The sequence below is a fragment of the Calonectris borealis genome, chromosome 3, assembly GCF_964195595.1.
Source record: "Calonectris borealis chromosome 3, bCalBor7.hap1.2, whole genome shotgun sequence".
NCBI lineage: Eukaryota > Metazoa > Chordata > Aves > Procellariiformes > Procellariidae > Calonectris > Calonectris borealis.
In genome coordinates, this window is record NC_134314.1 from 26,810,103 (window position 1) to 26,837,465 (window position 27,363).

Sequence of the window (27,363 nt, forward strand, 5' to 3'; positions counted from 1 at the left end):
TCAAGAAGGAAGTCTTAAAGGTGCAGGAGCGGGCTGTCCGCATGTGCCGTAAGAAGAACGGGCGAGGGAGACAACTGGCCTGGCTGAATGGGGAGCTCTGGCTGGGACTCAGGAAAAAAAGGAGAGTTTACCACCTTTGGAAGAAGGGGCAGGCAACTCAAGAAGAGCACAGGGATCTCGTTAGGTCGTGCAGAGAGGAAATTAGAAAGGCAAAAGCCCAGCTAGAACTCAACCTGGCCACTGTCGTGAGAGACAATAAAAAATGCTTTTACAAGTATATTGATGACAAAAGGAGAGCCAAGGAGAATCTCCATCCTCTATTGGATGTGGGAGGGAACGTTGCCACCAAGGACAAGGAAAAGGCTGAGGTACTCAACGCCTTCTTTGCCTCAGTCTTTAGTAGTCAGAGCAGTTATCCTCAGGGTACTCAGCCCCCTGAGCTGGAAGACAAGGACGGCGAGCAGGATAAACACCCCATAATCCAAGAGGAAGCAGTTAATGACCTGCTACGCCACCTGGACACTCACAAGTATATGGGGCCAGATGGGATCCACCCAAGGGTACTGAGGGAGCTGGCGGAGGAGCTTGCCAAGCCGCTCTCCATCATTTACCAGCAGTCCTGATTAACTGGGGAGGTCCCGGACGACTGGAGGCTTGCCAATGTGACGCCCATCTACAAGAAGGGCCGGAAGGAGGATCCGGGGAACCACAGGCTGGTCAGACTGACCTCGGTGCCGGGGAAGATTATGGAGCGGTTCGTCTTGAGGGCGCTCATGAGCCATGTCCGGGACCACCAGGGGGTCAGGCCCAGCCAGCACGGGTTCATGGAAGGCAGGTCCTGCTTGACCAACCTGATCTCCTTCTATGACCAGGTGACCCGCCTCTTGGATGAGGGAAAGGCTGTGGATGTGGTCTACCTGGACTTCAGTAAAGCTTTTGACACTGTCTCCCACAGCATTCTCCTAGAGAAGCTGGCGGCTCACAGCCTAGACAGGTGCACTCTTCGCTGGGTAAAAAACTGGCTGGACGGCCGAGCCCAGAGATTTGTGGTGAAGGGAGTTAAATCCAGTTGGCGGCCGGTCACGAGCGGTGTTCCCCAGGGCTCAGTACTGGGGCCGGTCCTGTTCAATATCTTTATCAACGATCTGGATGAGGGGATCGAGTGCTCCCTCAGTAAGTTTGCAGATGACACCCAGTTGGGCGGGAGTGTTGATCTGCTCGAGGGTAGGAAGGCTCTGCAGAGGGACCTGGACAGGCTGGATCGATGGGCTGAGGCCAACTGTATGAGATTCAACAAGGCCAAGTGCCGGGTCCTGCACTTGGGCCACAACAACCCCATGCAACGCTACAGGCTTGGGGAAGAGTGGCTGGAAAGTTGCCCAGAGGAAAAGGACCTGGGGGTGCTGGTTGACAGCCAGCTGAACATGAGCCGGCAGTGTGCCCAGGTGGCCAAGAAGGCCAACAGCATCCTGGCCTGTATCAGAAATAGTGTGGCCAGCAGGAGCAGGGAGGTGATCGTGCCCCTGTACTCGGCACTGGTGAGGCCGCACCTCGAATACTGTGTTCAGTTTTGGGCCCCTCACTCCAAGAAGGACATGGAGGTGCTGGAGCGTGTCCAGAGAAAGGCAAGGAAGCTGTTGAAGAGCCTGGAGCACAAGTCTTGTGAGGAGCGGCTGAGGGAACTGAGGTTGTTTAGCCTGGAGAAGAGGAGGCTGAGGGGAGACCTCATCGCGCTCTACAACTACCTGGAAGGAGGTTGTAGCGAGGTGGGTGTTGGTCTCTTCTCCCAAGTAACCAGCGATAGGGCGAGAGGAAATGGCCTCAAGTTGCGCCAAGGGAGGTTTAGATTGGACATTAGGAGAAATTTGTTTACTGAAAGAGTGGTCAGGCCTTGGAACAGGCTGCCCAGGGAAGTGGTGGAGTCACCATCCCTGGAAGTTCTCTTTACAACTTGGGAAGTGACTGAAGAAGGTAAAAACCTTACAAAAAAACCCAGTCAAGCGGCATTTTCCTCACTGTGACCATCCAGCCAAGCAGCAAAAAGAAGAGCAAGGGAATAGGTGGTTTCAATGGACAAAAACCACATCAAGCTACTTAAACACATGTACTTTGATCTTTCAGTGAATAAAATCTCTTTTAAGAGATTCATGTGGGGATTAAACAAGTTTCTCACTTTTGCCCATAAACTTATGAGGATCATAATTTTTTTTTTTTTTAATTTTTATTTATTTATTTTTTGAACTGCAGCTCTGAAAGTACAGACAGCAGTGAAATACAGCAGGGGGACTGAACTTTGATCTAGGAGACCACCTAGAGAGCAAAACCGAAAGATCGAGGCCTGAATTTAAATGTCTTCCCCATTTTTATGGAGTGGCTTTTCCTCCTCCGATTTATTAAAATGGGGAGAGGAAGGGGAAGAGGGCTTGCTTTCTACAGTGCTCTGGAAGCTACAGCTGAAACATTCTACCCTACCAGGGATGTACTGTAATTAACAAAAAAATGCAAAGTATCAGCTTCTTTTATTTCATATAATTGCTCCATGAAATACTTTCTGGACTCAAGAGGTCCAAATTAACCTTTTACTCTAATTTAAAAGTGTGTTCTGTTTCAACGATTATCATGTGACTGGCTCTATGATGCAAGCTACAGAATACATCTATGCAGTTTACACTTAGAAGGCACAGCTCTGGTAATATACTACTGTTGTGTTATCTTCAGCAGCCACATGATTAGGTATTGAATATTTTCGTCACAGTGGCAACAAACTTCTCATCTGATGGTGGCTTTCTCTGGCTGCCAGGCTGCAAGAATTTTTTGATTGTTGGAATGTTGCTTGTTCTTCCTTTAAAAGCCTGTAAAAAGCAGCAGTAAAGCCAATGAGTGTCAGGAAATTATAATTCCATCCTTTATAGCTTAAAGATCAGGTGACTTGGATTTTTACTTCTCAGACATACTTATGAAACAGAGAAAGGTAGTAGCTCCTTATAGCCAGCTCAGCACTCAGCATTTTCCATTTAAAAAACAAAACCCAAAACAGCAAACCCACACCTACAACATATTAGTCTTTTTAGAAAATCCAGCTGTGAATATTCTGATCTGCAATGCTGGTGCTATAAAGTTTACCTTAGTTTCCCAGATGGGGATGGGAGAAACTAATATTAAAGAGTTAAGATTCACCTGGTAAAGGTGGAAGAAAAAAGAAAGAAAAAAGAAAAAGCAAAAACCACAGCCTGAATCCAAATCCTGCAGATATATTTGGGCAAAAAAGAAGCAAGCACAGGAATACCTCAGTGCAAAGCACCATGGAAGACAAGACATAAGAAACTTACAGCTCTTGTATATGATTTCTTTAAAATTTAATTTTGCTATCAAAAAGAGGACAGGAACTGCAGACACAACAGGCTGCAGACTTCCCCTCCTGATGCTCATTGCTGTGTTTGAAGACATGGAAGTAGCAGTTACAGGACCAAACTGGTAGCATTAGTAAGTGAATTCCTGCCAGCTGAGAACAGCTGGGAAAAGTAGGGAGAAGGGTGAGCCCCCAGCAGCTCTGGGAACAAGGCAGTGCGCCTGTGTTCAGGTTGTTGTAGTCAACAGAAGTAGACCAGAGAGATGTCAGTAACATAGTACAATGGTTCAAAAGATTTAAACATCAGTTAGCTTTTAAAGCCGGGCAGTGACATTTGTATGTTAAATTCCAACATTGAGATCAGATGATTACTAACGTGTAGCAGAGGGAATGTAGAGAGTATATCAGGCTTATATTCTTCTACCATTAAAATGGCTTCCAGCAGATGGATATCTGCCCAGCTTAATTTGTTGCCAACAAGATAATCATGCCCATGGTCTTTTAAGGCCTACAAAATGCAAACAAAAGAAGAAAGTCATATAGGATGTAACAATTTTACCTAGACATTTCATTACAGACAGATTTCTACAAAAATACACAGCAGAGCAAATTCATGCAAGAATCTATACAGTTAGAAAGTGATAGGTATTCTCAAAACAAAAAATTAAATCAGAACTCATGTTTCAGTGTGCGTGGACCTATTACTTGCTTCAACCTACCGCACCAGGTAGCTGTAGCTAAGAAAGACTCAAATCATCGAAAAGAAACGGGACCAAAGAAACTGTAAGAGGTAGTCAGGACAGTTTGCCTGTATTGTAAGTCAAGTGAATTCCCAGACGTTTCAGCAAAATTTGAAATTGCTGATTATAGTTTGAAACAGGTCAGGAATGAAGGAACACAGCCTTTCCACCCTTCATCCTGTATGGAAGGATCTTTCATGGCAAACTGCTGATGCAAGAATCACAGCCCACCAATGCTACTAATAGCTGTAATAGACAAGGTGTGGTGAATATTGCAGCACAGCTTCAGAGCAGTTACCAGCTCTCCAGCCTACCTTTTTCCTGAAGACTATCACCCTTGTAGCAGAAGCAGGAGAAAGAAACATGTCTGTGCCTAAAGTACTCTAATGCTACACTTAAACAACGAACAAATGTGCACTAAAACTAGGACATCAGTCTGTGACTTTGGAAGCCGATTCCTGCATCCCCTTGGCAGATGGGATGGCAGTCCCATCTACTAATTTTAGTATAAAAGAGGCAGTAACCTCTGACAGAGGCAAGGCTGATACCTTCATGTAGTTATTTCCTATACTGCTCTAACAAGGTCCACCACAGCTTGTCTATCAAAACCATATGGAAACTCCCAAACAGAGCATTGGAACCAGATTGCCTGCAGTGCTTTGTATACCTATTGCCGCTCTAGCTGGCTGCCGAGTGTTTAAAGTGAACACTCGTAGCTAGGGATATTTTCTGTCAGGGTTGCATAACACCTGCTGGACTTGCATGGACTGCAAACCCTGCTAAGCTGAATCAATGGACAACTTAAACAGCTGGTACAGAAGGAAAATTATTAATCATTCTAACAAAATTAACTAGGCTAAAAATCATGGAGAAGTTTAGCTATGTCTTTACCATAAGTGACCAAGGATTATTTTAAAGACTTTCCTCCAGTGAGCATCCACACTAAAACATATCGTAAGAGTAGTTTATGCCACCTAGGCACAGATTTGAAGAATATTGGTGTCTAAATTTGCTTTTTTATTTTTTCGTAACTTAAATACTTGTGTTATCAGACTTCAAATCTTTGAAAGATTAATGTGTGCAATCAATCTTTCTCAGCACAGCCTTCCATTGGTATGGCAGTGGATCTATATGAACTCTGATTACAGGAGTGCTGGCTTATGTCATTTATGTGCAATTTTTTTTCACAGGGCAGCCTCTGTGGGTTTCGCTTGTGCAATTTAAGGCTCTGATAAAAAGGCACATGAAATTGCATCAAGTCCTGTGTTTTTTGAATGGACTTCAGCTGCCTGTGAACCAAGGATTCAAGCTAGAAACCCAGCACAGCTCTGAAACAACTTGGCACAGACTTCCGAGGAGACTGCTACGCTCTGAAAAAGTGTTGTGAGAAAGTATGTATAGTACAACCATACAAGGTACAAAAGGTAAAGTTACAAACAGAAGTAGGCTAGTGAGGTGAGGATCACAGCTGGCTCAATTCAAACAGGAAAATGTTAACACCAAAAAAAATTATAATATCCTAAAGGGAAAAACAAAACAAAATAACAGAACAAACAGCAAGGTGGTAGAAAATGGCAACTCGGTAACATCCAGGCTATGTTCCAGGGAGAAGCAAAGAACAACCCGTCCCCTCCTGACCAACCCTTGCCTAGCCAAGAAAGACTCTTCGTGTGCTCTATGGGGGTGGCAAGCATACCAATGCCTTACCTCGTAGCTCATCAGAGGCTAACTCTTTAGTGCATGCTAGCCGGTAAATAATTGCTTTATGATTTTAAGCTAGATACATCCTGTTTGCAGAGCCTCTTTGTGCACACCTAAGGATGCCCAAATAGAGATTCAGAAAAAGACAGTAACAGTCTGTAAGTATAATATATTTAAGCAATGGGTTTGAGAAAGATCACAGAATTAGGTCCTTAATTATAAAGCACAATTATATTTAACTTTGAACAGCAAGATTATATTACACTTTCAGGCAATAAGTTCTGAAGGCTGGCACAGGTATTTAAATGGCGCATTTATGCAAAATGCTAGGAGCTATCAGCAACTAAGCTAGGTTTAAAAAGTAGGATCTGCTCTTTGAAGAGTATTAAAGAAAACAGCAAAGAGATTCAGTACTGAAACCAGCCCAATATTATTTTGTGGCCCTCTTTTCACGTTACTGAATACTGGCTCCATCATACAGTTCCAGAGTTGTACTGTCACTTGCCTTCTAGAAAGTAGGTGTGTGGGGACAGGGGAGTGGAGTGGGGTGGAACCTGTACCTCACTTTACTGTCTTTGTGGAGTATTGGTGATTTATCACTCACCTTTTCATAAGCAGGAAAGTACCTGGTTGTAGCTCGTTCAATCATTAAGGCAATATTCTTTTCTTTTGTGTCAGCTTCTTGAAAAGCAAGAAACATCATCATTCCCATCAGCTCTGTTGTTCCCTCCACGTATATATCAATCCTGAAACAAATATTTTTATTTCACATTTATCATTTGAACATTCCGTTTGGGTTATTTTCCTGAAATACAATGCTGAAGTGATCACTGAGTAAAATGCTTGTTAGTGAATGTAACATAAGACACTAGTTTGTTTTCTTGTTCTTCCACTTTGTTTCCACGTCAGTTTTTTTTCAAAGCACAGATCTTTATAAACAGGCTCACAGTGACTGCAACAAGCAAGGATAAGTAAGAGTCTGCAACTAATGTATTTAAAGTGGAGTTCACACTGTTTTCCATTGATAACCTACTCATCTATGCTGTGGGAGAAAAGACCACATATGCCAACCATGCTAGAAAAAAAAAAAAGTTTTGAGGTCTAATCATGAAAGAATCCCGGCTACCAATTGCCAGTTCAGACATGCCAGTCCATAATAATCCCCACAATTTCTGGAGTTGCTCATCCATTATCACAGAATAAACCCTTTACAGTAAGTGGTAGTCAGTTAGGTTAAGGACTTAATTGAACTTTTGTGTCACCTTTTTTTTTTAAAGAAAAAGTAAATAAGGATTTTTGCTTTTGCATTAGCCCTTTAATTATGACAATGGAAAGTATCCACAGCTTACATAGTAAACTAATATTAGGAAAATATTGGTTTAACTTTCAGTAGCATTAAGTCACTGAAAATGTCTTTTTTTAAATCAGCTGTGAAAGATTCTTTACATTTTGAAGAAAGGAAATTAGAACACTTAAACACACTTCATTTTTTGCAGGCAGATGTAGTTTTTCCTACTGTTTTCCCATTTAAAGAGGAAAAAAAAGGCATATTTAGCCTTTATTATTGTATTCAGGTCCTGCAGTTGCCCAGGAACTTAATGCACTTCTGGTCTCTGTGAAATCAAATGAGCCTGAAGGTGGCCATAACATTCTCACTATGTTGACAATTAACAATCATTTATTAATCACAAAGTCCATTCACCCTATCCCTGGGTCTGAGGAGATGAAGCACTGGCAGATGTATATGCACCTTTACATGCAGATATTTCACAGCAATATTCTTCTTATAAATATTAGAAATCATAGAAGAGTATTAGTAAGGATAGTACGCACTGTTACCATACCAGGCTCTCTCCTTCAGGTCTTTTCCATAGAGGTTGTACTTTGCTGCTACGTAGCCGAGGATGGCCCGAGTCTGCACCAGCTTCATCCCATCGATCTCCACCATGGGCACTTGCTGAAATAGCAGGGAGCCATCTTGGGAAGAAAAAGATGCAAACTACTCAGACTGCTGCAGTACTACACTGAATCGGAGAAAGAGACCTGGTAACACACCAAGACATTTCCAATTCTGAGGGATGAAAACGTCCGCAAGCAAGCAGGTCTCTCAAATCTTCTTTTTACAGGTCACGTCATATTGGAAGTCTTACAAAAATATCACCTGTTGTCCTTTTGTTATATTGGTGTGAATTTATGTTTAGAGTACAGTTTACAGACTCACCATTGAGTAATTTTTCTAGGTCTTCCTTTGTTTCTATGAATTCTTCCTCAAACTGAAAAGCAATGATAGAAAACAACACTGTGTCACTCCAAAGGCAATGGAGAAGTGGAAGAAAGTCTGGAACTTAGGCTCCACCTCTCCACACTATTCCCCATACTTCTCATGATTGTGTTGACCTCCTACTCCTATTCTTCATCTCCGCTCCAGCAAATAACCCAGGACTATAGTGTCTGCACCCCCACAGTAATGTACAATGCTTTACACGTCAAAAAAAGCTTCCTCATTATAAAGACAAGTCTGCTTGCCTGCACGAACAATTAACAGACACCAAATCATTCACTTAAAAGCAGCTGATGCCACATGAAATATTGAGAAATTTTTAATAAGTTATGCCTCTGTTACACAGCATTTACCGCCCTCTTTCCCCCTGCTGGTATTTTTTTTTTTTTTAAATGAGAAGCACATTTGAGTAGGCACCATTACAAAAGGCTGTTATTTCCAAGGGAGTATAAATAGTTTCTGAGAAAATAGTTTCAAAGCACCGTATTCAAACAAAAAACTGAATGTAGAAATTAAGATGCCTTAGGATGGTTTTCACCTGATGTGAATCTAGATAGCTCCCCTACTGCCTTCAGGGCAGCTCTGCTGATTTATCCTACTCAGGTCCTGACCCAAAGAATGAAAACCACTTTGTTTGGAGATAATATTCTAAAGTTTTTCATGTAGTACGCATGGTTTTTCAGTGGGGAACAATCATGAGACACAGGGAAGTAATGAGCATTCAGAAAAAGAGATACACAGTTTTGGTCTGTAGCAACAATTTAAGATCTCAGCTGAAAGTATGTTTCAAAAATGACGCTTAACAATTCTCTTTGTATGTTAAAATCCTTTTACTGTGCAGTTATTGCTCAAGGAATACATTAAATACAACATGAGACAGTGTATCACTGAATCTAAGCATTCTGCATCACAATATGTGATGTGCATATCTCTAACACAGATGTAATTGACAAACCTTTCCAAAGAATACCTACTTTAATCACAGATTAATCTGATCACTTTATAAAAAAAGGTACAAACCTCAACCCCAGCTGCTGCTAACAGCCATCGGATCGACTCCATCCTCCCCCTTCCCTTGGGGTAATGCAGCTTGGGTTTCCCTGCCATGATTTCAGAGTTCTTGTTTCCTGATAAATTCAAAATGATGATCCTACAGGAAGCATTTTTTAAGTTAGCATTGAAAATGTTCTGCTCCAAACTACTAAATAGAGTTGGATGAATGTGAAAGTAGAAGGGCAATCAAGGCCTAGATACTTGGGCTTGACGCAACCAAGTTTCCTGTGGATTAGTGGAAAAAAAGAAAAAGTACACACTATCTGAACATGCAGCAATTCAAAAAAGAATCATGACTGAATGTAATAAGCATCTACTAAATCATACACACATCTTTAAAAATATTAACATAGCTTTAAGAGCTCATGAGAGTTTTACAGCCAAAGCAGAACTATAGGTATTCCTGAATAAATACATTTTTAACTTTGTAGTGATTCAATCTCTTCAGTAGGTGTTGGGTTTTGTGACAGCATCCATGTCATACCGGACTTGAAATTGTACTATGTCAAATGAATTGCTTCACAAGCACACCAACCCAGAGACACAGCGTTATTTTCACCTCTCATTATGATATTTCAGAGCTCCATGCTCCTGTGCCTTTACAAATATGAGGTTATAACAGCAATATATATTCCAGCATATATTTCACCAGGCCTGCTGACTTCCATATTTCGCTAGTTCTGTTTTGACCATTAGCCAAATCACAATATATCCATTATAGAGAATGTGGACCGACTTAAGACCCATTCCAATTTTACAAACAACAATTAAACTGTAACAGGGATTTATATCCTATTTGCCCTAAAAACTTAACTTAAAAGTCAAAATCAAACAAATGAGACCGTGATCTCTGTTGGGCAGATAAGGCCTGGTCAATGCCCCCAGCAGCAGGGGACTGAAGTCAGCCCACCAGATGATGGTACTGGGATGAAACACTTCGTCCTTTCAAATTTCACTAACAAGTGCAGTCACATGCCATAGTATGAACTCGGCAGCTGATGTAAGCTTGCCTGATGCTGGAAACAAACACCACTCTTATCACTAATGGGTCCCAGAAGAACAAATCAGATTTAATAAGAAGACAGAGTCACAGACTAACAGAGTGCTTCATCATTAAGCCAAGTTTTTATCTGTTTACAGGCAGGCTTATTTATTCTTGCATAGACTTCACAGTACGTAATTGAGCCACAAAGAGGAAACTTTGGCCATAATCCCAAAGGCATCAATGAAGAGGCACAAACAAAACAGTACAACAGTGAGAGGGGAGACCGCATCCCTGGCCTTCTCCACTGAAGACCTTTGTGTTGGGTGGTATCTTCAATAGGACCTATAGCAAACACTTATTGCTCTACTAGGGGCTGGACTCATAGGAGCAACCTGGTGCCCCAGTCCAAAATACAGGTCTTCAAAACTGCTGCTCAGCTTCCACCTAGCCCTGGCAATGCCTATAGCCTCAGACATCCTGCAATAAAGTTCTCCTGATACATAAATATGTGCTTTTTAATAAAGACTTGATTATGTCCTGATGGTTTAGAGTTGGCATCTAGTCTAGAGCTGCTGGATGCCTAGCTAGATTCCTAATACCTGAACAGCAATAGGGTGCATAAACAAGGCATTTAGAGAAGCGCCTTATCACAGCTACCTTACCAGGTCCTACACACAGAAAACCATGACCTACGCTCCATTTCTAATTCCTGTAAGTGTGTGAGTTACACCATAGCAAGTGAAAGAGCCCTCAACTTTCCATACTTCAAAAATACTTCATTCCCTGGGGCTCAGGAACTCCACTCCATCAGAGAGGAGAACTGCACTTGGGCCCTCACAGACTGGACAAGCACTCTAACCTCCAGCACGTGGGATCAAGGCTGGGAAACACACTCTAAGGACAGGCTAGCATAACCAGAAAGAGCAAACTTCCCTGACCTCTCCCTGAAGAAGAGGTAGAGTTGATAAAAATCAGCCCAGCCAGAGCACTGCTTGTCAGTGTCAGCTCAGTGCTCCACTCCAAACAGCTGAGAAAGGTGAAGAGCAGAGCAAGTGCCAGTGGAGAAAGTCCAAGTATCAACATAACCTGTACTTGTTCATCACAGTTCCCTGTGGGGATTGGCCAAGGATTGAGGCTTTTTGTGCGGGTAAGAAAAAGCTTACATTTTCCTGGAACTGCACTGCTTAAGGACTGACTTTGGGGTTTAGGCTGAACGCTTACATAGGCTTGCAAAGTACGTTGGTGACTCTGTTACTGCTCTGCAATGAATATTCCTTTGTAAAGCAGTGAGTCATGAAAGAGTAGCAAAGTTGGTAAGTTACCTTTCTTGAATAGCAACAACGAACCTGAAAAGAAATCACAAACTTGCTTCATGTTCTAGTGCATTGGACCTTCCTTGGACCTCAGCCAGGCAGTTGTCAGAGAGACAGCTACCACTATGATCGCTGTATTAAATAATCACACTATTTTGTCCAAAACAGTTCAGGCACCAGCCTTCCAGTGAGAAACAAGTAAGTGAATTTAACAGCAAGCTCATTATCTGCTGCAAGATCTTAAAATTTCTTCCTAATTGCATGCGGACCCCAAAGTAGTTCTCTGCAACGCTCTGTTCCTCGAACACGGCTCGCACAGCGCTGCTCAAGCAGAATGACCTTACAGCACAGGCCCTAAACTGCATCGAGCCCGGCTCCATCTCGAGACTGTCTCAAGACGGTAATTGCTCACCAGCGTGTGGTTCCTACTGGGACTCAGGCCACGTCTGGATTCAAAAAGCATTCCTTCCACCACCCAAGCTAGGAGAAGCATTTGAACAAGGTGAAAGGGAAATTACCCCGAGAAATTTTAAAACCTTAACTCCGAACAGCAATTCCTCTTCAGGTTCCCTGCTGATCCTACCCAGAGCCAGACACAACCTCCCTCTACGCACACCCACCCCGCCCGGCGTGGGTCCCTGCTGCAGGAGAGAGTGGGGAGTAACCCCTGGACAAACGCCCTCGAGCCGCAGGACACTCGAGCACCCTCCTGAAGTAAAGGCCGGTCTGCCACGCACCTCGCCTTCCGCCCTCCTGGCCGGGGCCCCGCAGCGGGTGGCCTGGAAAGGGCAGGCAGCCCAGCCCAGCCCTGCCCTGCCCTGCCCTCCACACCTAGCCGCGGCGGGAAACACGCTCCTGCGGCTCCGCCGGCGCTCGGCGGCAGAGAGGGTGGCACACGGTCCCGCGGCCAGCGGGCCGGCGTTCTGCCCGGGGAGCAGCTGCCAGCCCCCGCACCCCGCCGCCACACGCCGTGCTTCGCACCACAATTCACACCCTCCACCGGGCCGGGACCGGCCGCCCCGCACCCCCCGCGGAGCCGCCGACCCCCGCAACGGCCCCCGAGCCCGCCGCCGCCAGTACCCTCCGCACGGTCCGCACCGCCGACAGATACCCCTGCCCAGCCAGCTCCAAGCAGACTTGCCCTCACCGCCCGGCCCTCCCCCCGGCCCCCCGAGAGGCGTCCGCTCCTCCCCTCAGCGGCCCCGGCTGCTGCCTTCAGCGCCCGTGCCGGGCGGCCTCCCCGCTGCCCGCCCTCGTCCCCGCCCTCCCTCAGGTCTCAGGCTTCACCGCGCTGGGGCACCGAGGCTCGGCTTCCCGCAGTGAAACCGCATCCCTAAGCCCTACAAGGGTTGCTGAGGGAAAAGCCACCTCGGCCTGGTCCCTGAAGCCTTGTGAAACGACTTTTTGCACGGGGCTGGCTTCGAGGTTGGCGGGGTGTCGCGGCTGCACCTCAGAGTGACATGGCGGCCGGAGCAGGGGAAAGGCTTTGAGGCCCCCGAGGCGGCAATGGGGTCACAGGGATGGCGTGACTGGGGGAGAGGCCTGGGCCACAGACCCTGTGCGAGGGGTGCCGAGCTGTCGGGGTGCCGGGGGCTCTGGTTCTGTGTCGCCGAAGGCTGGGGTGTGTGCGCAGGCTCCTAAAACCGCCTGGCTATGCAAGAGAGCTTGCATGGCAGAGAGTCGGCAGCCACGGCCGAAGTTTCCTGCTCTAGTTTCTGACAGCGCTCAGCAGCTGGAAGTGCTGCCCCAATGCTTCGGTGAGGCGGGAGGGAAATAGCTCTTGCAACAACTCTAATTAACACATGCTCTGCTGCAGAAAAACATTGTTTTTTTTCCTTTCTTGATGCTAAAAACTGGTTCCAGCCGCATGGCATTTCTTATAAAGAAATTACTGGTGTTAGCAAGAGTTTTAGTGCCTTGAGTTTGTCCAGCTTAAAAGTGCCAGTACTAGAGCATTAGTTGGATTTAGGGCACTGGCTGCTGCATTTACATACTTGGTTGATTTGGTGTTTAAATAATACACATATTTATGTGTTCAACTGTCTTGCTAGCCTCTCAGTAGTAGAGCTTGATTTAAGTGATTATAATGTACAACTGATGTACAACTTATATTTAACTGAGTTTAATATAAAGTGACATAATTCAATGTGAAGTCTTATGAGGAGTGCTTGAGGGAACTGGGGTTGTTTAGTCTGGAGAAGAGGAGGCTGAGGGGAGACCTCATCGCGCTCTACAACTACCTGAAAGGAGGTTGTAGCGAGGTGGGTGTTGGTCTCTTCTCCCAAGTAACTAGCGATAGGACGAAAGGAAATGGCCTCAAGTTGCGCCAAGGGAGGTTTAGATTGGACATTAGGAGAAATTTCTTTACTGAAAGAGTGGTCAGGCCTTGGAACAGGCTGCCCAGGGAAGTGGTTGAGTCACCATCCCTGAAGGTACTTAAAAGATATGTAGATGTGATGCTTAGGGACATGGTTTAGTGGGCATGGTGGTGTTGAGTTGATGTTTGGACTCGATGATTTTAGAGGTCTTTTCCAACCTTAATGATTGTATGATTCTTTGACTTCAAGGTCTCACTAGCACCTGACACCAATCTTACTCCTCCTTCCTCAAACAATAAGTTTTCAACTTCACAGTTGGCGACAAGCATTTGTTTCTCAGTCGAGCCTGCAAAGTGCTTTTAGCTGCTACAGTAGACCTTTTGTTAAAGGAAATATTGGTGAAGCTACAATACAAGAGCTTAAGTGTCTAGTGACAAAACAGAGGTGCAGTAGGACCTCTGGTCCCAGCATACTCAGAGGAAACCTGAATCCAAACCTGTCATCCCCATCAAACCAGAACCTGCAGGCTTTTCCTGGCATTTCCCAGAACAGATACGTCGCCACTGTTTGGACTAAGCTCTCTTCATTTTCCAGCAACTGTTGGGAATGCCAGAAAGACAGAACCAGGGAGCCCTTAGGTGTGTAAGTAGCAGCAAGAAGTCATTGAACAAACTGGTTTTGAGTGTTGATAGTAAGACTTTATTTCAGGTATTCTCTTAAGTAATTTAAGACATCCTGTGTTGTCCCGTGTACTCCCTAATTCAGTGAACTGTTTCATTTGCTGGTCTGCTCACGTAGATTTACCTTGGAAGTGTTTGCAGTAGGCTAAAACCAGTCCTGTAGCTAAAGAAAGAGAGATCAAAAACCTTTTCACTATTTTCATTGATTTCACTTTGCCACTATCAGCAAAGACAAAGACAATGAAATAGAGTTTCTGTGGGTTTAGGTTGCTGCTCAGTGGAAAATTTTCATCAGTTTTGGTACATCTTTTTCTTGTAGTGGTGGTTTCCTCTGGCTGCCAGGCTGCAGGAATTTCTTTATTGTGGGGATATTGCTTATTCTTGCTTTAAAACTCTACAAAACAAAACCAAAACAGCACTGTCCTTAAGAACCATGGTAACTGTCAGATATCCATGCTCTAAAAGTAACATTAGGGGTTGATCCTGCAGAAGAATCTATATGCTTCATCCTATTACGCTTTTGTGACTATAGTGACAGAAGGCAGCAATAACAATCAGTATTTGAGGCCGGCTGAAAGTACTTAGGATATTTGATTTTCACTTCTTTCCTCACCCTCCCACTCTCCCATATTTCTCAGCCCCCTTAAATCAGTGGTCCTGCTTTGATTCATTGTCCTTTAAAACTATCCATTCAATTACCTGCAATAGAGGAAATTTGGCAAGTATATCAGGCTTGCACTCTTCTGCCATTAAAAGGGTTTCAAGTAATTGCACATCTGCCCTGCTAAACCGGTTGCCAACAAGAAAGTCTTGTCCATGGTCTTTCAAAACCTAAAAACAGAGAACCAGAAGCAGATGCGATTTTTTTTCTCTGTGTGACTTAATATGGTATCTTCAAACCAAGGTCATACACTGCATGGAGTTATCCTTGAAAGAATGAAATGCAGTAAGAACATCTGTAGTACAAATGAATGATCTGACCACACTGCCATCCTAGGCATAATTTATCAGTCCTTCCTCTTCTGCATGTCTTTCTGGCAGCTCAGTTGTACCCCTCTTGCCTTCACTTCTGTAGCTAATTTCATTAGTGCTGCTGTGTTGAAGGCTAAGCTTTATGGTATACAACCATCACTGCAAATGCCTATACAACATTTACAAGAGGCTTAAGTTCAGCCCAGGGCATAGTGAGAGTATCTTGGACTCTTTCAAATGATGGGCAAATGATCTCACCTGTTTCCTCTTCAATTTTGGGAATATTGCGTTGGGAGCTCTCCACGTGAACCTGCGCCTCATGGTCTTGACACCCAACTAATCCATCCTCCCTTTTGTTACAGAAGGAGCTGTAATGCTTTTACATAGCATGTATGGTGGAGGGGGTTCTGCACTTCAGGAGGAAACTTTATGTAAAAGCTGATGCTAAAAAAAAAAAAAGTCTTTTGTCTGAAACAACATACAGACTGAAACGTGGACATTTGGGGAGCTCAGTGTGTCTTGGGTTTTTGCAGCTCTGCATCTATCCCAGATTTGTAGTGCTTTCTGTCCCTTCTGTAGTGTCCTGTCTCCATCCTCATCCCAGCTCCACCAAAACCATAAGCATTTATATTTAAGCGGTAATTTTTCTTCTGTTTTCCTCAATAAAAATTGTTTGTTTAGATCCAGGATGGAGTTTCAGGAAAACAATATTAATTGAGCTACTACATCTTTGCCACATACCTTCTCATAGACTGGGAAGTATCTGTTTGTGGCCTTGTCCACAATAGTAGCAAAATGTTGCTCCTTTTTATCCGCTGGTTGGAAAGCATGGGTCATGAGTAACTCATTCAGATCTATTACTGCTTCCACATACATATCAATTCTGAAAGGAATAGATCCAGGTGGTCAAGTCAAACACAGTAGGTCTGAATAACATGATAGCTACTGGCATAACCCCATTGAGATGTTGGGAACTCTCTGCCACTTCTATCCAGCATGCATAGCTTGGAGCAGTTACCCCTGGAGTGCAGTAGCTTCGGGAGGGGTGGGGGGGGAAAGTGTGGGTGAAAGACAAGTGCAAAGTGCCTAACCAAAAACTAGAAGACTGTACCCCTTCCATTTTTCACTAGGGGTGATACTTCTCTGTATTTAGTTTTTTTGAACCTGAGTACAAAATTGGCATGTGTGTCATCCAAACTTGTGTTAAAAATCCCATCAGACATGGTGAGCTAAACAGTGGGTCTGTACAATTCCTAACAAATATCTTGACATGTGTTTAGCAGTGCTAGTTAACTTGAAGCATTTAAAAATGCTTCAGGTCAAACCATGTGCCCTAAGAGCCCTGTCCTTTAATAACCAGTTATTAATTCTAATTCTAATTCCTGGTTATTAGAGGGAGAAGTTTTTTGTTTCCATCAAAGACACTTCCCTGAATTTGATGTGGGGAAAATGCCTGCTGCTGACAACTGCAGGAGAAAATTAAAAGCAGCATCAGTAAGACAGTCTGCCCCCTGCGCTCCTGACTGCTTTCTTCTGATAACTGTATTGACCTTCGACTCCCTTGCACCATGCTGCCTATCTAATCTAGCTGGTTATTACTGTTGTAGACATCACCCGCAGTCACAGTCAACTTGTGCTACATGAAAAGGTGCTGTATCACCCTGAACCTGACTGTGAGCTGGGATATTCTTGTGTTACACAGAGAGGTAGGATGACCTGTAGTCTAACAAACAAAGGTGGTACTGTTACATTACAGGGCTCTCTCCTTCAGGTCGTTCCCATAGAGGTTGTACTTTGCTGCTATGTAGTTGCCAATGGCTCTGCTCTGCACCATCTTCATTCCATCTATCTCCACCATTGGCACTTGCTGAAATAGCAGGGATCCATCTAGGGAAAAGGGGACAAGACAAGGAGACATTCAGTCTCTGAATGAGGACCATTAGTGGGTGTTTGGCAAAGTAACCACACGTATTATTTTTTATTTAGAATCATAGAATCATTAGGTTTAGGTTAATATCATCAAGTCCAACCATAAACTTAACACTGCCAAGTCCACCACTCAACCACGTCCCTAAGCGCCACATCTACACATCTTTTAAATGCCTCCAGGGATGGTGACTCAACCACTTCCCTGGGCAGCCTGTTCCAATGCTTGACAACTCTTTCAGTGGCAGTCTTCCTCATTCTCACAACAAGGTATGGGAAACGCTTACCATGAAACCAAGAACCATTTCTTAGTGACATGTTAAAAACTTAATATTATGGCAATCAGCTTCTTGAAGTTTCTTCAAATCTGAAGAAGCACCCAAATGCAGAATTTTTAGCAGTCATACACTGAAAAAGACAAGCGCTGCATTGCAAGGCCCTAACTCAGATGATTTTCATGGAGGTTAATACAGATGAGAAGGACTGAAGGATCTGACCCAGCCAGTTTCTGTCATACTTTGGTAAGTATTATGGAAATCTGGATTATTTATGGACTCGTCAACATATAATGTGAGTATAAATGCATATAATATCTTTGTGACTACTGTATTGACTTTTTACAATGGTGTACATCTGTACGGGCGTGAAGCAGGGAATAATGGGTGGGTTTCATGAGATTCCTGCAAGACCCAAAAATCACTTGGTGTGAGACTGTAGCCGTGTAAATCTCTTGCTAGTCTGCAGGAGCCTTATTCTAGCAAGGAAGAAGTCAAAATATCTCCAGGAACTGATCAGAGAAGCAAGTCAGGGTATTTGCTTTATGGAATCATATTTCTTGACTCAGGTAACTGATCAGCTACATCCATCTAAGGCAATCATGCAGAGAAACTGTCTGCTATTAAGGGCACATTTTCATTGATGTCCGTGTCTCAAAATACTTCTTGAAAGCTGGCAGGTGGCAGGAGGATCAAGTCATTGTTCCTAAAGGAGAGCAGGACTGCAAATGCCAACCCTAGCTCAGACTTCTTTGAAAAGCCAAGTGAAGTGGTAGAGCACAGACATGTAATTTGTTTTGGAGGAAATGTGAATATCATGTTCACAAAGATGGAAGCTAAAGATAGCAAGGTGAGTAGTTGCCTTGGGAAACAGGAACGCATCAGAGGTACAGGTTAAACACAGAAATCTGGAACTCTGGTTTCATACAGATTATAAAACAACAACTTTGTAGGCAACCTAAAATGCTAATGAATTTCAAGATGATCTGATGACAAATACCTATATTGTTGTAGGACAGGAGGCAATGAGAACAAAGGAGAGTCAACCATCTGAACTTAAGGAAAGGCCTTTTTACTCTGGGAGTGACTGAACACTGGCATGGGTTGCCCGAGAGGCTGTGGAGTCTCCATCCGTGGAGATACTTAAAACCCAGCTGGACACTGTCCTGGGAAACTGGCTGTAGGTGGCCTTGCTTGAAGAGGGGAGGTGGAGCAGACAATCTCGAGAGGTCCCTTCTGACCTCAGCCCGTCTGTGATTCAGTGAAGACTGAAGCAACTGGGTGGATGATACCATCTAACACACTGCAGTGTGCATCTGTGATACCTCATGTACAATCCAGTCTAGATTTTCTTTTTAAGAGACATAAGACTTCTTAGGTGTTCTAAAACAAACAATTCTAATTATTATTATCTATTAAAAAGTGAGGGAAACTTACCCTTCTGTAACTTTGTCAGATCATCCTTTGTTTCCAGAAAACATTCTTCAAACTGCAGGAAATACAGAAGAAAAGTTGTGTTGTCACTGCATGTTTTAGCTTCCGCTTTGCATGAGACAATGAGAGCACAAAGAGCTGTGTTTTGGGGAATTTTATTTTGAAAAAAATACATCAGATTTGGAAGTGATATCTTTAAAAATTTATTTTGCCTCTGTCCCATCCTCTCCTCTTCCCTCTCATATGTGATTCATATTTTTGTGCAGGTCAGATTTTGGCTAAAGCTGAGGTGACCGAAAGGCAGAAAACCCTGTCTGCTGAGCAAACAATGACCATGCCGCTTCTTTTGTCGGTGCTGGCAAGAGGTGGTGCAGGGAGAGAGGAGGATAGGTAAATTCACAGTGCAGCAGCAGAACTGTGGTATAGCTCCTTTGCCACAAGCTGGCAAAAGGAGGGACGAAGAGAAGAGATCGTGTGCCCTGTGCAGCTTTCTGGCACATTGCCCATCAGCAGGACAAAAACTCACAGGTCTTAAAACACACAGATCCCCACACTCCCTCTCCAGTTTAATATCAGAAACCATTAGAGGTAAAAACAATTACTCTGTGTTTTATAATATACACTACCTTCAGGGGTAAGCTACATTGTAGTAGGCATAATAATTTTTTGCTATTTTGGACATTGGGATTTAACTGAAGGTCTTCAGAATTGAAAGTGCTTGACCCCTGTGATCAGAAGATAAGAAGCCAGGTTCTGCTGCTGTGGTTTAAAATTTTTTCTTTCACTAGCTACAGGGGAGAGGCATTTGTGGTGCTGCCAATAAGTTTGGCATATGATGCTTGGAAGTGAAACAGGAACTTGAGCCCCTACTTAGGGTAAGCTAGTGGTCATTGTTGGCTTGGTCAGCAATGCACTAAATGCAGAGCTTGAAACTGCTGGTCAGTCACTTTTTTTACAAGGAACAGTAAAAATACATATTTGTCCCATACTCTTAGTATAAAAAACAGAGGCAAACCTCAACCCCAGCTGCTGCTAGTAGCCACCGTACTGATTCCATTCGGCCTCGTCCATTGAAATAGTGCAGCTTGGGTTTCCCAGACATGTTTCCACGTGCCTGATTTCCTACTATCTGGAATAAAGAAGTAAGTTTTTCAAAATAAAGATTCAGAATGCTGGTTTTGAGTCTCTAACTGGTTCTCAAGCATTGTTCAAAGTTGTTTGAAACCAATGATTTATGATCCAAGACTCATCAAATTAGTAGAGGAGGTAAAACACTATGTTGAGAGACTGCATTGTATCATTTTGCCTTAAGATATCTTTTATATGTGCAGGATAGTTAAGCAGAACTCTGTACTGAGAGCAATTGGCCCATGTCAGAGAACAAGCAAATCAAAGTGTTCTGCTCTGACCAAAAAGCAGGGTGTGCGAAATACACTGCTCTGTTTATTTTGGCATTATCTCAGGATACAGTTTACTGTTTAATCAGGTACACAATATAAATTCAGCAATTGCTGTGCTTTCTCCAGCAGCCATTATGCTCCATTATAAAGTGACAGGAAGGATTTTTTTTTCGCCATTGTAAGCATTCAATGTCCTTTACAACACTCCCCGCTCCTCTCATTTCTTTAGGCAAGCACCTGAAGACATGGAATTTAATTTCGTGTCTGGTAACATTAGATTTGCCTTTACCACAGACGGAGCCAAAGTGCAATACCTGCTTGGTCCAGTTCAACTCTGCTGGAATTTAAAGCAACAACAGTTTCTAGACAGACTGTCATCCACCCCATTCAGAACCAGTGCATGCACATCAGCAGCAAACATGTAGACAGTGCCTAGTTTATACTAGCTTCACAGTTATTAACACTGTGTCAACAATAAAGCTGAAGCATTAACAGCAGCAAAAAGAAAATGGCTAAAAAAGCCCCATATTTCCCTTGTAAATAACATGTCATCTTGTCTACAATAGGAAGAAGACGGTGAGAGGAAGCACTCCACACTTCTGAGATCTTGTTTTTCTTAAATCTGTACACCTAGAAAGCGGTTGATTAATAATTTAACATTTGATGCACATAACCATGTTAGTAAATAAAGTACGTACAAGTATTTAATCCATAAAACCCATTCGCTGACTTAGTTTCAAGTACACTAGTTCCCTATGCATGTCCAAAATCCAAAAAGCTTACCTTGTACACAGTATAACTCACTCTAAGCGCTCAGTAGCTTTGCCTTGAGATTATATGGGTCTGTAGCCCCTCCTACAAAGAGAATTGCAAACAGTTCTCTGCCAACGGAAAACTCCTATTTCTTGAACAAATAAAAACAATTAGGTCTGTTTAGTCACTTCTCACTTACAGAAAATAAATTCCTGACTAATGCTGACTATGTACAAATGTAAGATTCACAAGAGGTCATGATCATTGGGAACATCCGTGCCAGCAGAAAATTGTATGCTTCCTGTTTCATTGTTTGGCAACCTGCTGGTTAAAAATAATCTGAATGGCTGAAAAGCTCACATGATTTAAAAAAAAAAGCTGTGATAGCAATCAAAATTTTATTTTAATATTTTATGTTTTTTTACTTTTAAAGATTGCAGCTTTACGTAAGTCACATCAACTAATTCAGCTTGAATCCTTCATAAGTTTCCTTCCCTTCCTTAGTGATGGGGGATATTCCGTCAGGACATTTTTTCTGCTGAATTTCATTCCTGGACACAGAAGGTTTTTTTCTGTTTCTGTCAAAAATGTTTCCCTGAATTTGACCTTGTGAAAACGCACACCAAAGACAACTGTAGGAGACAGTGAATGAAGAGCAGCATCAGAAGACAAACTGCCCTCTGCACTCCTGACTGCTTTCTTTTGATAACTCTGTTGACTTCAAAGAGTCAATACAGCATAAACTCCCATGCACCATCCTGCCTGTCTGATCCAGCTAGTTAATACTGTTGTAGACATCACCTGCGGGCAAGGTCAACGTGCTGTACAAAAATCTGCTGAATCACCCGGAACGTAACTGTGAGCTGGGATATTCTTCTTGTATTACACAGGGAGGTTGTATGAGCTGTAGTCTCTCAAACAAAAAATGAGTTGTGACAGTACAGGGGGCTCTCTCCTTCAGGTCTTTCCTGTAGACGTACTTGCTGCTATGGAGCTGAAAATGATCTTCATCCCATCAGTCTCCACCACTGGTGCCTCTTAGACCAATGTGTTCCATGCTTGACAATAAAATAAGCTTAATTATTTATTTAGAGCTAGAACCACAGAAGGACAAGGCATCAAAATGGTCACCACTGCAACGTCTTGTCTTCTAGGAGGTGCCTAGTCCCCAGATGGAACACTGTACTCTATATAGGCCGTGAGGAGAGCCAGGCTTCACAGAAGGGGACTCCTCACTGACAGCACATCCTATAGCCTCCGCCTTTTGGTTCGGGCTCTTCTCTTTCTTATTTCCCTCTGTCGCCTTCTTACATTTTGGGAGGTTCTTCTCTCCAGCCTCTGAAAACCTGCGGCGCGGCTCAGTCACCTACGCAGAGGCGTCCACGCCACTGTGCATGTTCCAGGGCGTCAGCTGGCCTCCAGCTGCTGCTTCAGAGAGCCCAGCTCTGCGGCATGTGCCATGGCACGATGGCCCAGCCCTGCAGAGGTGTCACAGAGAGCTCCAGGTGTCTGTGCTAGGTGCAGCAGAAGCCCACTCTTGGTATTGCTGTGGAAGCACAAGCTGCCCACATTTTGTTTTCTCTTAACATTCAGCCCGAAATAATTTGTTCATATTTTATAACGAAACAGAACTCTGCATAAGAATGTTTTATTTGCTTGCTTGAGAAGTGATGGCTTTCCCCTCTAGGCTTCTGAGTGCTGACTTTTGCTGTTAGCACAGGTTTTTTTAAGAGTAAAAGATCAAACTACACTGCTGGAAACCGTGGTTCTGGCATTGTTGGACAGACACGACTTACAACCCAAAATCGAGGATAATGTACTGCTCGAGGGTAGGAAGGCTCTGCAGAGGGACCTGGACAGGCTGGATCGACGGGCCGAGGCCAACTGTATGAGGTGCAACGAGGCCAAGTGCCGGGTCCTGCACTTGGGTCACAACAACCCCAGGCAACGCTACAGGCTTGGGGAAGAGTGGCTGGAAAGCTGCCCAGAGGAAAAGGACCTGGGGGTGCTGGTTGACAGCCAGCTGAACATGAGCCAGCAGTGTGCCCAGGTGGCCAAGAAGGCCAATGGCATCCTGGCCTGTATCAGAAATAGTGTGGCCAGCAGGAGTAGGGAGGTGATCGTGCCCCTGTACTCGGCACTGGTGAGGCTGCACCTTGAATCCTGTGTTCAGTTTTGGGCCCCTCACTACAAGAAGGACATGGAGGTGCTGGAGCGTGTCCAGAGAAGGGCAAGGAAGCTGACAAAGAGTCTGGAGCACAAGTCTTATGAGGAGTGGCTGAGGGAACTGGGGTTGTTTAGTCTGGAGAAGAGGAGGCTGAGGGGAGACCTCATCGCGCTCTACAACTACCTGAAAGGAGGTTGTAGCGAGGTGGGTGTTGGTCTCTTCTGCCAAGTAGCTAGCAATAGGATGAGAGGAAATGGCCTCAAGTTGCGCCAAGGGAGGTTTAGATTGGACATTAGGAGAAATTCTTTTACTGAAAGAGTGGTCAGGCCTTGGAACAGGCTGCCCAGGGAAGTGGTTGAGTCACCATCCCTGGAAGTATTTAAAAGACGTGTAGATGAGGCGCTTAAGGACATGGTTTAGTGGGCATAGTGTTGATGGTTGGACTTGATGATCTTAGAGGTCTCTTCCAACCTTAATGATTCTATGATAGTATGTTTCTATGATTGAAGCTTTCCGTATATAGACACGTGCACCGAGGTGCGTCTGGTAGTGTTTCACCAATCCAAACTCACTCTTAGGTAGCTTGGCTGGATTAATCATTTGTAAGCCTGGCCATGATAAACTCTAGGAGATACCTGAGGTCTAGTGACTAGTTCTACAAGGACTTGACATCCACTATGTCAGAGGTCTGCAAGGTAAGTGTCGTGGTTTCAGCTGGGATAGAGTTAACTTACTTTCTAGTAGCTGGTGGGTGCTGTTTTGTGTTTGGTAGGAGAGGAACGTTGATGGCCCATTGATGCCTTGGTTGTTGCTGGGTGGTGCTTGCACCAGAGACTTTTCAGCCTCCCATGCTCTGCCAGGCGCATGGGAAGCCGCAGGGGTCGAGCATAGCCGGGGCGGTTGACCCAGCTGGCCAAAAGGGTATTCCGTACCATGTGACATCATGCTCAGTATATAAACTAGGAGGGGTGGTCCAGGAAGGGGGGTGGCTCTCGCATCTCAGGATGGGCTGAGCGTCGGTTCGCAGGTGGTGAGCAGTTGCCCTGTGCATCGCCTGCTTTGTATATTCTATTATTGTTGTTGTTATCATTATTATTACTGCTCTACTTTGTTTTATTCCAATTATTAAACTGTTTTTATCTCAACCTACAAGTTTTCCTACTTGTGCCCTCCCAATTCTCTCCCCCATCCTACCGGAGGTGGGGGTGAGCGAGCAGCTGAGTGGTGTTCAGTTGCTGGCTGGGGTTAAACCACGACAGTAAGAAAACATGAGTTCAAGCACGAAAGTTAATCACAGTGTAGACAACTTGGGAAAACTCATCTCACCTAACTTTGTAGACACCTACATCTAGTCTAGCTGTCTAGTCTCCTTTAAACAAGTCTAAATTCAGGTCTAAATTCAGGAGGAATCCCTCCCCATGCACTTTAGCTACAGCTGATATCCAAACTACTTGAAAGGATGCTGTCTCAGCTGAGGCAGTTAAAAGTTTAGATGAAGCCAGTCCCTTCAACCTTCCCTTAGGGGTAGGGGAGAGGAGTAGAAGTCTTCACGGGGTGATTTATCCTAACACTGACATTTCTTACCCTATCAGAGATATCCATCAAGATCTCAGGCAAGTCCTCTTCAACACAGTTACTAGCCTAAATAAAATACAGTCTGTCTCCTAACTTAACAGGACTTTTGGAAATGTCACTTCACTGAGCATGTAAAGTATTTTGGAAAATGCTGTAGAAATGTCATTTGTATCTTGCATGCCTGAAGGCATCTGATCTCTTAAGAATGTCTAGGTTCAGATTGACCATCCAGGAGTCAAAACTAGGGGAAATGTCAAAGATACCCTAATAACTTAGGAGAGAATATTCACCCTAGCTGCTGCTGTTGCCCACCAGCTTGTTTCCATTTAACCTTTTCCTTTAAAACAATAAGGTATAATTTTTTTTTTTTAAATTTGTTTTTTCAGACACAATACTGATTTCTTGACAAAGCATTGGAAAATGTTTTGTGTCATTAGGCTTTGTGAACTTTCCTCTATATAAACCATATTAGAATTATGTTAATTTGGGTTGGAGCTGTGTTCAAAATTACAAGCTAATGTTTAAAATGTACTTGCAAGGGAAATAGGTGCACACACAAACTGTTGTGCCTTATTGTATTAGCAGGAGGAATAGGGACTGTGGAGCAGGGAGCCTCATCTGTGGCTAATGAGACCTGTTGGGATATACCCAGCCCTGCCTTGCTGCAGAAATAAAGTGCAGCTCCGGTGTTTCATATTATTTAAAACAAAGGTCCCATTTGTTGTTGTTTTTCCAAACTGGCGCTGCCCGTGTTCAGCATACTTGAAAAGGGCAGCTCACACGATATGTCCCATGAAACATTTCTCCACACTGAATTACGCCCTCTGAACTCGGCAGGGTTAAGTGTGCAATGTGACCATCTTATAATCCCAGGAATATGTTTACAAAAGATAGCCTTGCAGAGGCAAGAGAGAAATTAAAAGAGAGAGAATGTCCTTTTCTCCGGTGATCCTCATGCTGACTCAACACTTGGCTTCAGGTATGTGAAGGGCATTAGGTGTTTTCCCAAACATTTTGAAGAGCAAGTGCGTTACCTAGAAGCCGGCAGTGCTACTGAGCTTGAATTTTTTTTACCATGATGTATTTTTGCCAGCGGTTCCTTACATGACAGTTTGAATAACAAATGTGAGACCTTGCCTAAGCAAAACCAAAACAACGCTGTGCTATTCAGTGAAAATTAGTGACCATCTTTCTTTGGCTAACATCAGTGGCCATCTCCATGTGAGGCAGACAAAGAGAGGATTGTGAATGGCGTGTTACCTGCTCGCCGTTGCTTTTAGAGCTCTCTCTCCATATAACAGCATGTTAAGCTCTTGAAACAAGTTACTTCTTTAAAAGATAAGTGATTCAGTGAGTCTTCTTCTCTTTCTTCTCTTCCATAGCTCTTATTCTGAAGCCTATTTTCATCCAATACTAACACTGCATCGGTCTTTTTCCAAAGGAGTATATCCCTACCCTACAAATAGTTCTTTGCTTCCATACTCCTTTGTTTTCATGTTTTGCCAAGCATTTGATATCAATAATAAAGACAAATCTGCTGTCACATTGCCAGAGTAATCAGAATGCTTTATTTTGGTTTTTGTTTTGTTTTGTTTTGTTTTTACCATTGGTTTTAACTACAATGGTACTAATTTACTGAGCTTCCTACTTCCTTTGGCTTGGGGTTTGGGGTTTGTGGTTTTTTTTTTTTCAGTATTTTGAGTCTCACTGAAGGTAGCAAGGCATTCATTTCTTAAAAATCTTCAACACAGTTTCTACATAACGTTCATCTGGTGGGGGTTTCCTTGGGCTGCCAGGCTGCAGGAACTTCTTAATTGTAGGCATATTGCTCATTCTTATTTTAAAAGCCTAAAAAATAAAAACAACAGAGTAAGAGAGAAATACCAGCTACTCCAGTAGCAAACAGTGCTCCTTGCACAGAACAACTGCTTCCCCCTGCTGCTAGAAGAGATCCTAACATTCATTCAGATCTTGTGCCATCTACAGATCCTCCTTCTGTCCAACAGAAGGACCCAGCTGCTGCAAAAATCCTGTTCTTACCAATGAAGGCAGTACTGGATACCTAAATCTCTGCTGCGTGAAAGAAACTGAAGGCAAAAATTCAATATCTGGGAGCACTAGGGGATAGTTTTGAAGATAAAAATACACTAACTCAGCTCATGACCTTTTTCTTTTCCTTGCTGGTTCTGATGGTGCAAACTACCGTGTGGGCAAACCAAGATATATGTTAACATGATTTCCATTTTTACTACATTATGTAAATATCTGAGCTCTGTTTGCATTAGCATGGCCTCTGTTGTCCCACTGTCCCAGCATTTCTAGGATCGCGTGGGTGAAGGTGAAAGGGCTGGAGGCATCTTTGGCTCAACTCAGTTGTCTAGTAGAAGCTTCTCGTACTGTGTTGTAGCCTAGGGTAGCCAAACTATCTACACAGGGCTGGT

The 27,363-nt window shown here is 43.7% G+C and overlaps 3 protein-coding genes across 5 annotated transcripts in view; all 3 read right to left on the bottom strand.

Moving 5' to 3' along the window:
• Nucleotides 1-2,238: 2,238 nt before the first annotated feature.
• On the bottom strand, nucleotides 2,239-9,178 carry LOC142080189 (glutathione S-transferase-like). The gene is made up of 6 exons (XM_075145196.1): nucleotides 9,092-9,178; nucleotides 8,012-8,063; nucleotides 7,635-7,767; nucleotides 6,395-6,536; nucleotides 3,726-3,857; nucleotides 2,239-2,852 (listed from the first exon to the last, which is right to left on the bottom strand). Exons 1-6 carry the CDS (start codon nucleotides 9,176-9,178, stop codon nucleotides 2,730-2,732), a joined length of 669 nt encoding a protein of 222 aa, XP_075001297.1. The 3' UTR covers nucleotides 2,239-2,729.
• A 5,242-nt stretch (nucleotides 9,179-14,420) lies between these two features.
• On the bottom strand, nucleotides 14,421-21,228 carry LOC142080190 (glutathione S-transferase-like). The gene is made up of 7 exons (XM_075145197.1): nucleotides 21,211-21,228; nucleotides 20,043-20,156; nucleotides 19,031-19,082; nucleotides 17,147-17,279; nucleotides 16,134-16,275; nucleotides 15,120-15,251; nucleotides 14,421-14,814 (listed from the first exon to the last, which is right to left on the bottom strand). The coding sequence occupies exons 2-7, from the start codon at nucleotides 20,127-20,129 to the stop codon at nucleotides 14,695-14,697; spliced, it is 666 nt and encodes a 221-aa protein (XP_075001298.1). The 5' UTR covers nucleotides 20,130-20,156; nucleotides 21,211-21,228; the 3' UTR covers nucleotides 14,421-14,694.
• A 5,225-nt stretch (nucleotides 21,229-26,453) lies between these two features.
• LOC142080196 (glutathione S-transferase 3-like) overlaps nucleotides 26,454-27,363 on the bottom strand; it is a 29,980-nt gene continuing 29,070 nt past the window's right edge. For 2 of the 3 annotated variants that reach the window (XM_075145226.1, XM_075145227.1), the window contains one exon: nucleotides 26,454-26,770. In XM_075145226.1, the coding sequence (XP_075001327.1) occupies nucleotides 26,648-26,770 (123 nt within the window). In that variant the 3' untranslated portion in view covers nucleotides 26,454-26,647. The remainder of the gene's footprint in view (nucleotides 26,771-27,363) is intronic. The other variant, XM_075145228.1, reaches the window with a different exon arrangement.

Coding starts and splice junctions, on each gene's coding strand:
- LOC142080189 (XM_075145196.1), bottom strand. CDS start 9,178: ATGGCAGGGAAACCCAAGCTGCATTACCCCAAGGGAAGGGGGAGGATG. Junction 6,537..7,634: donor GACCTGAAGGAGAGAGCCTG/GTATGGTAACAG, acceptor TATTTGTTTCAG/GATTGATATATACGTGGAGG. Junction 2,853..3,725: donor CTACATTCCCTCTGCTACAC/GTTAGTAATCAT, acceptor TGCTTTTTACAG/GCTTTTAAAGGAAGAACAAG.
- LOC142080190 (XM_075145197.1), bottom strand. CDS start 20,129: ATGTCTGGGAAACCCAAGCTGCACTATTTCAATGGACGAGGCCGAATG. Junction 16,276..17,146: donor GACCTGAAGGAGAGAGCCCT/GTAATGTAACAG, acceptor TATTCCTTTCAG/AATTGATATGTATGTGGAAG. Junction 14,815..15,119: donor CCAAATTTCCTCTATTGCAG/GTAATTGAATGG, acceptor TTTGTTTTGTAG/AGTTTTAAAGCAAGAATAAG.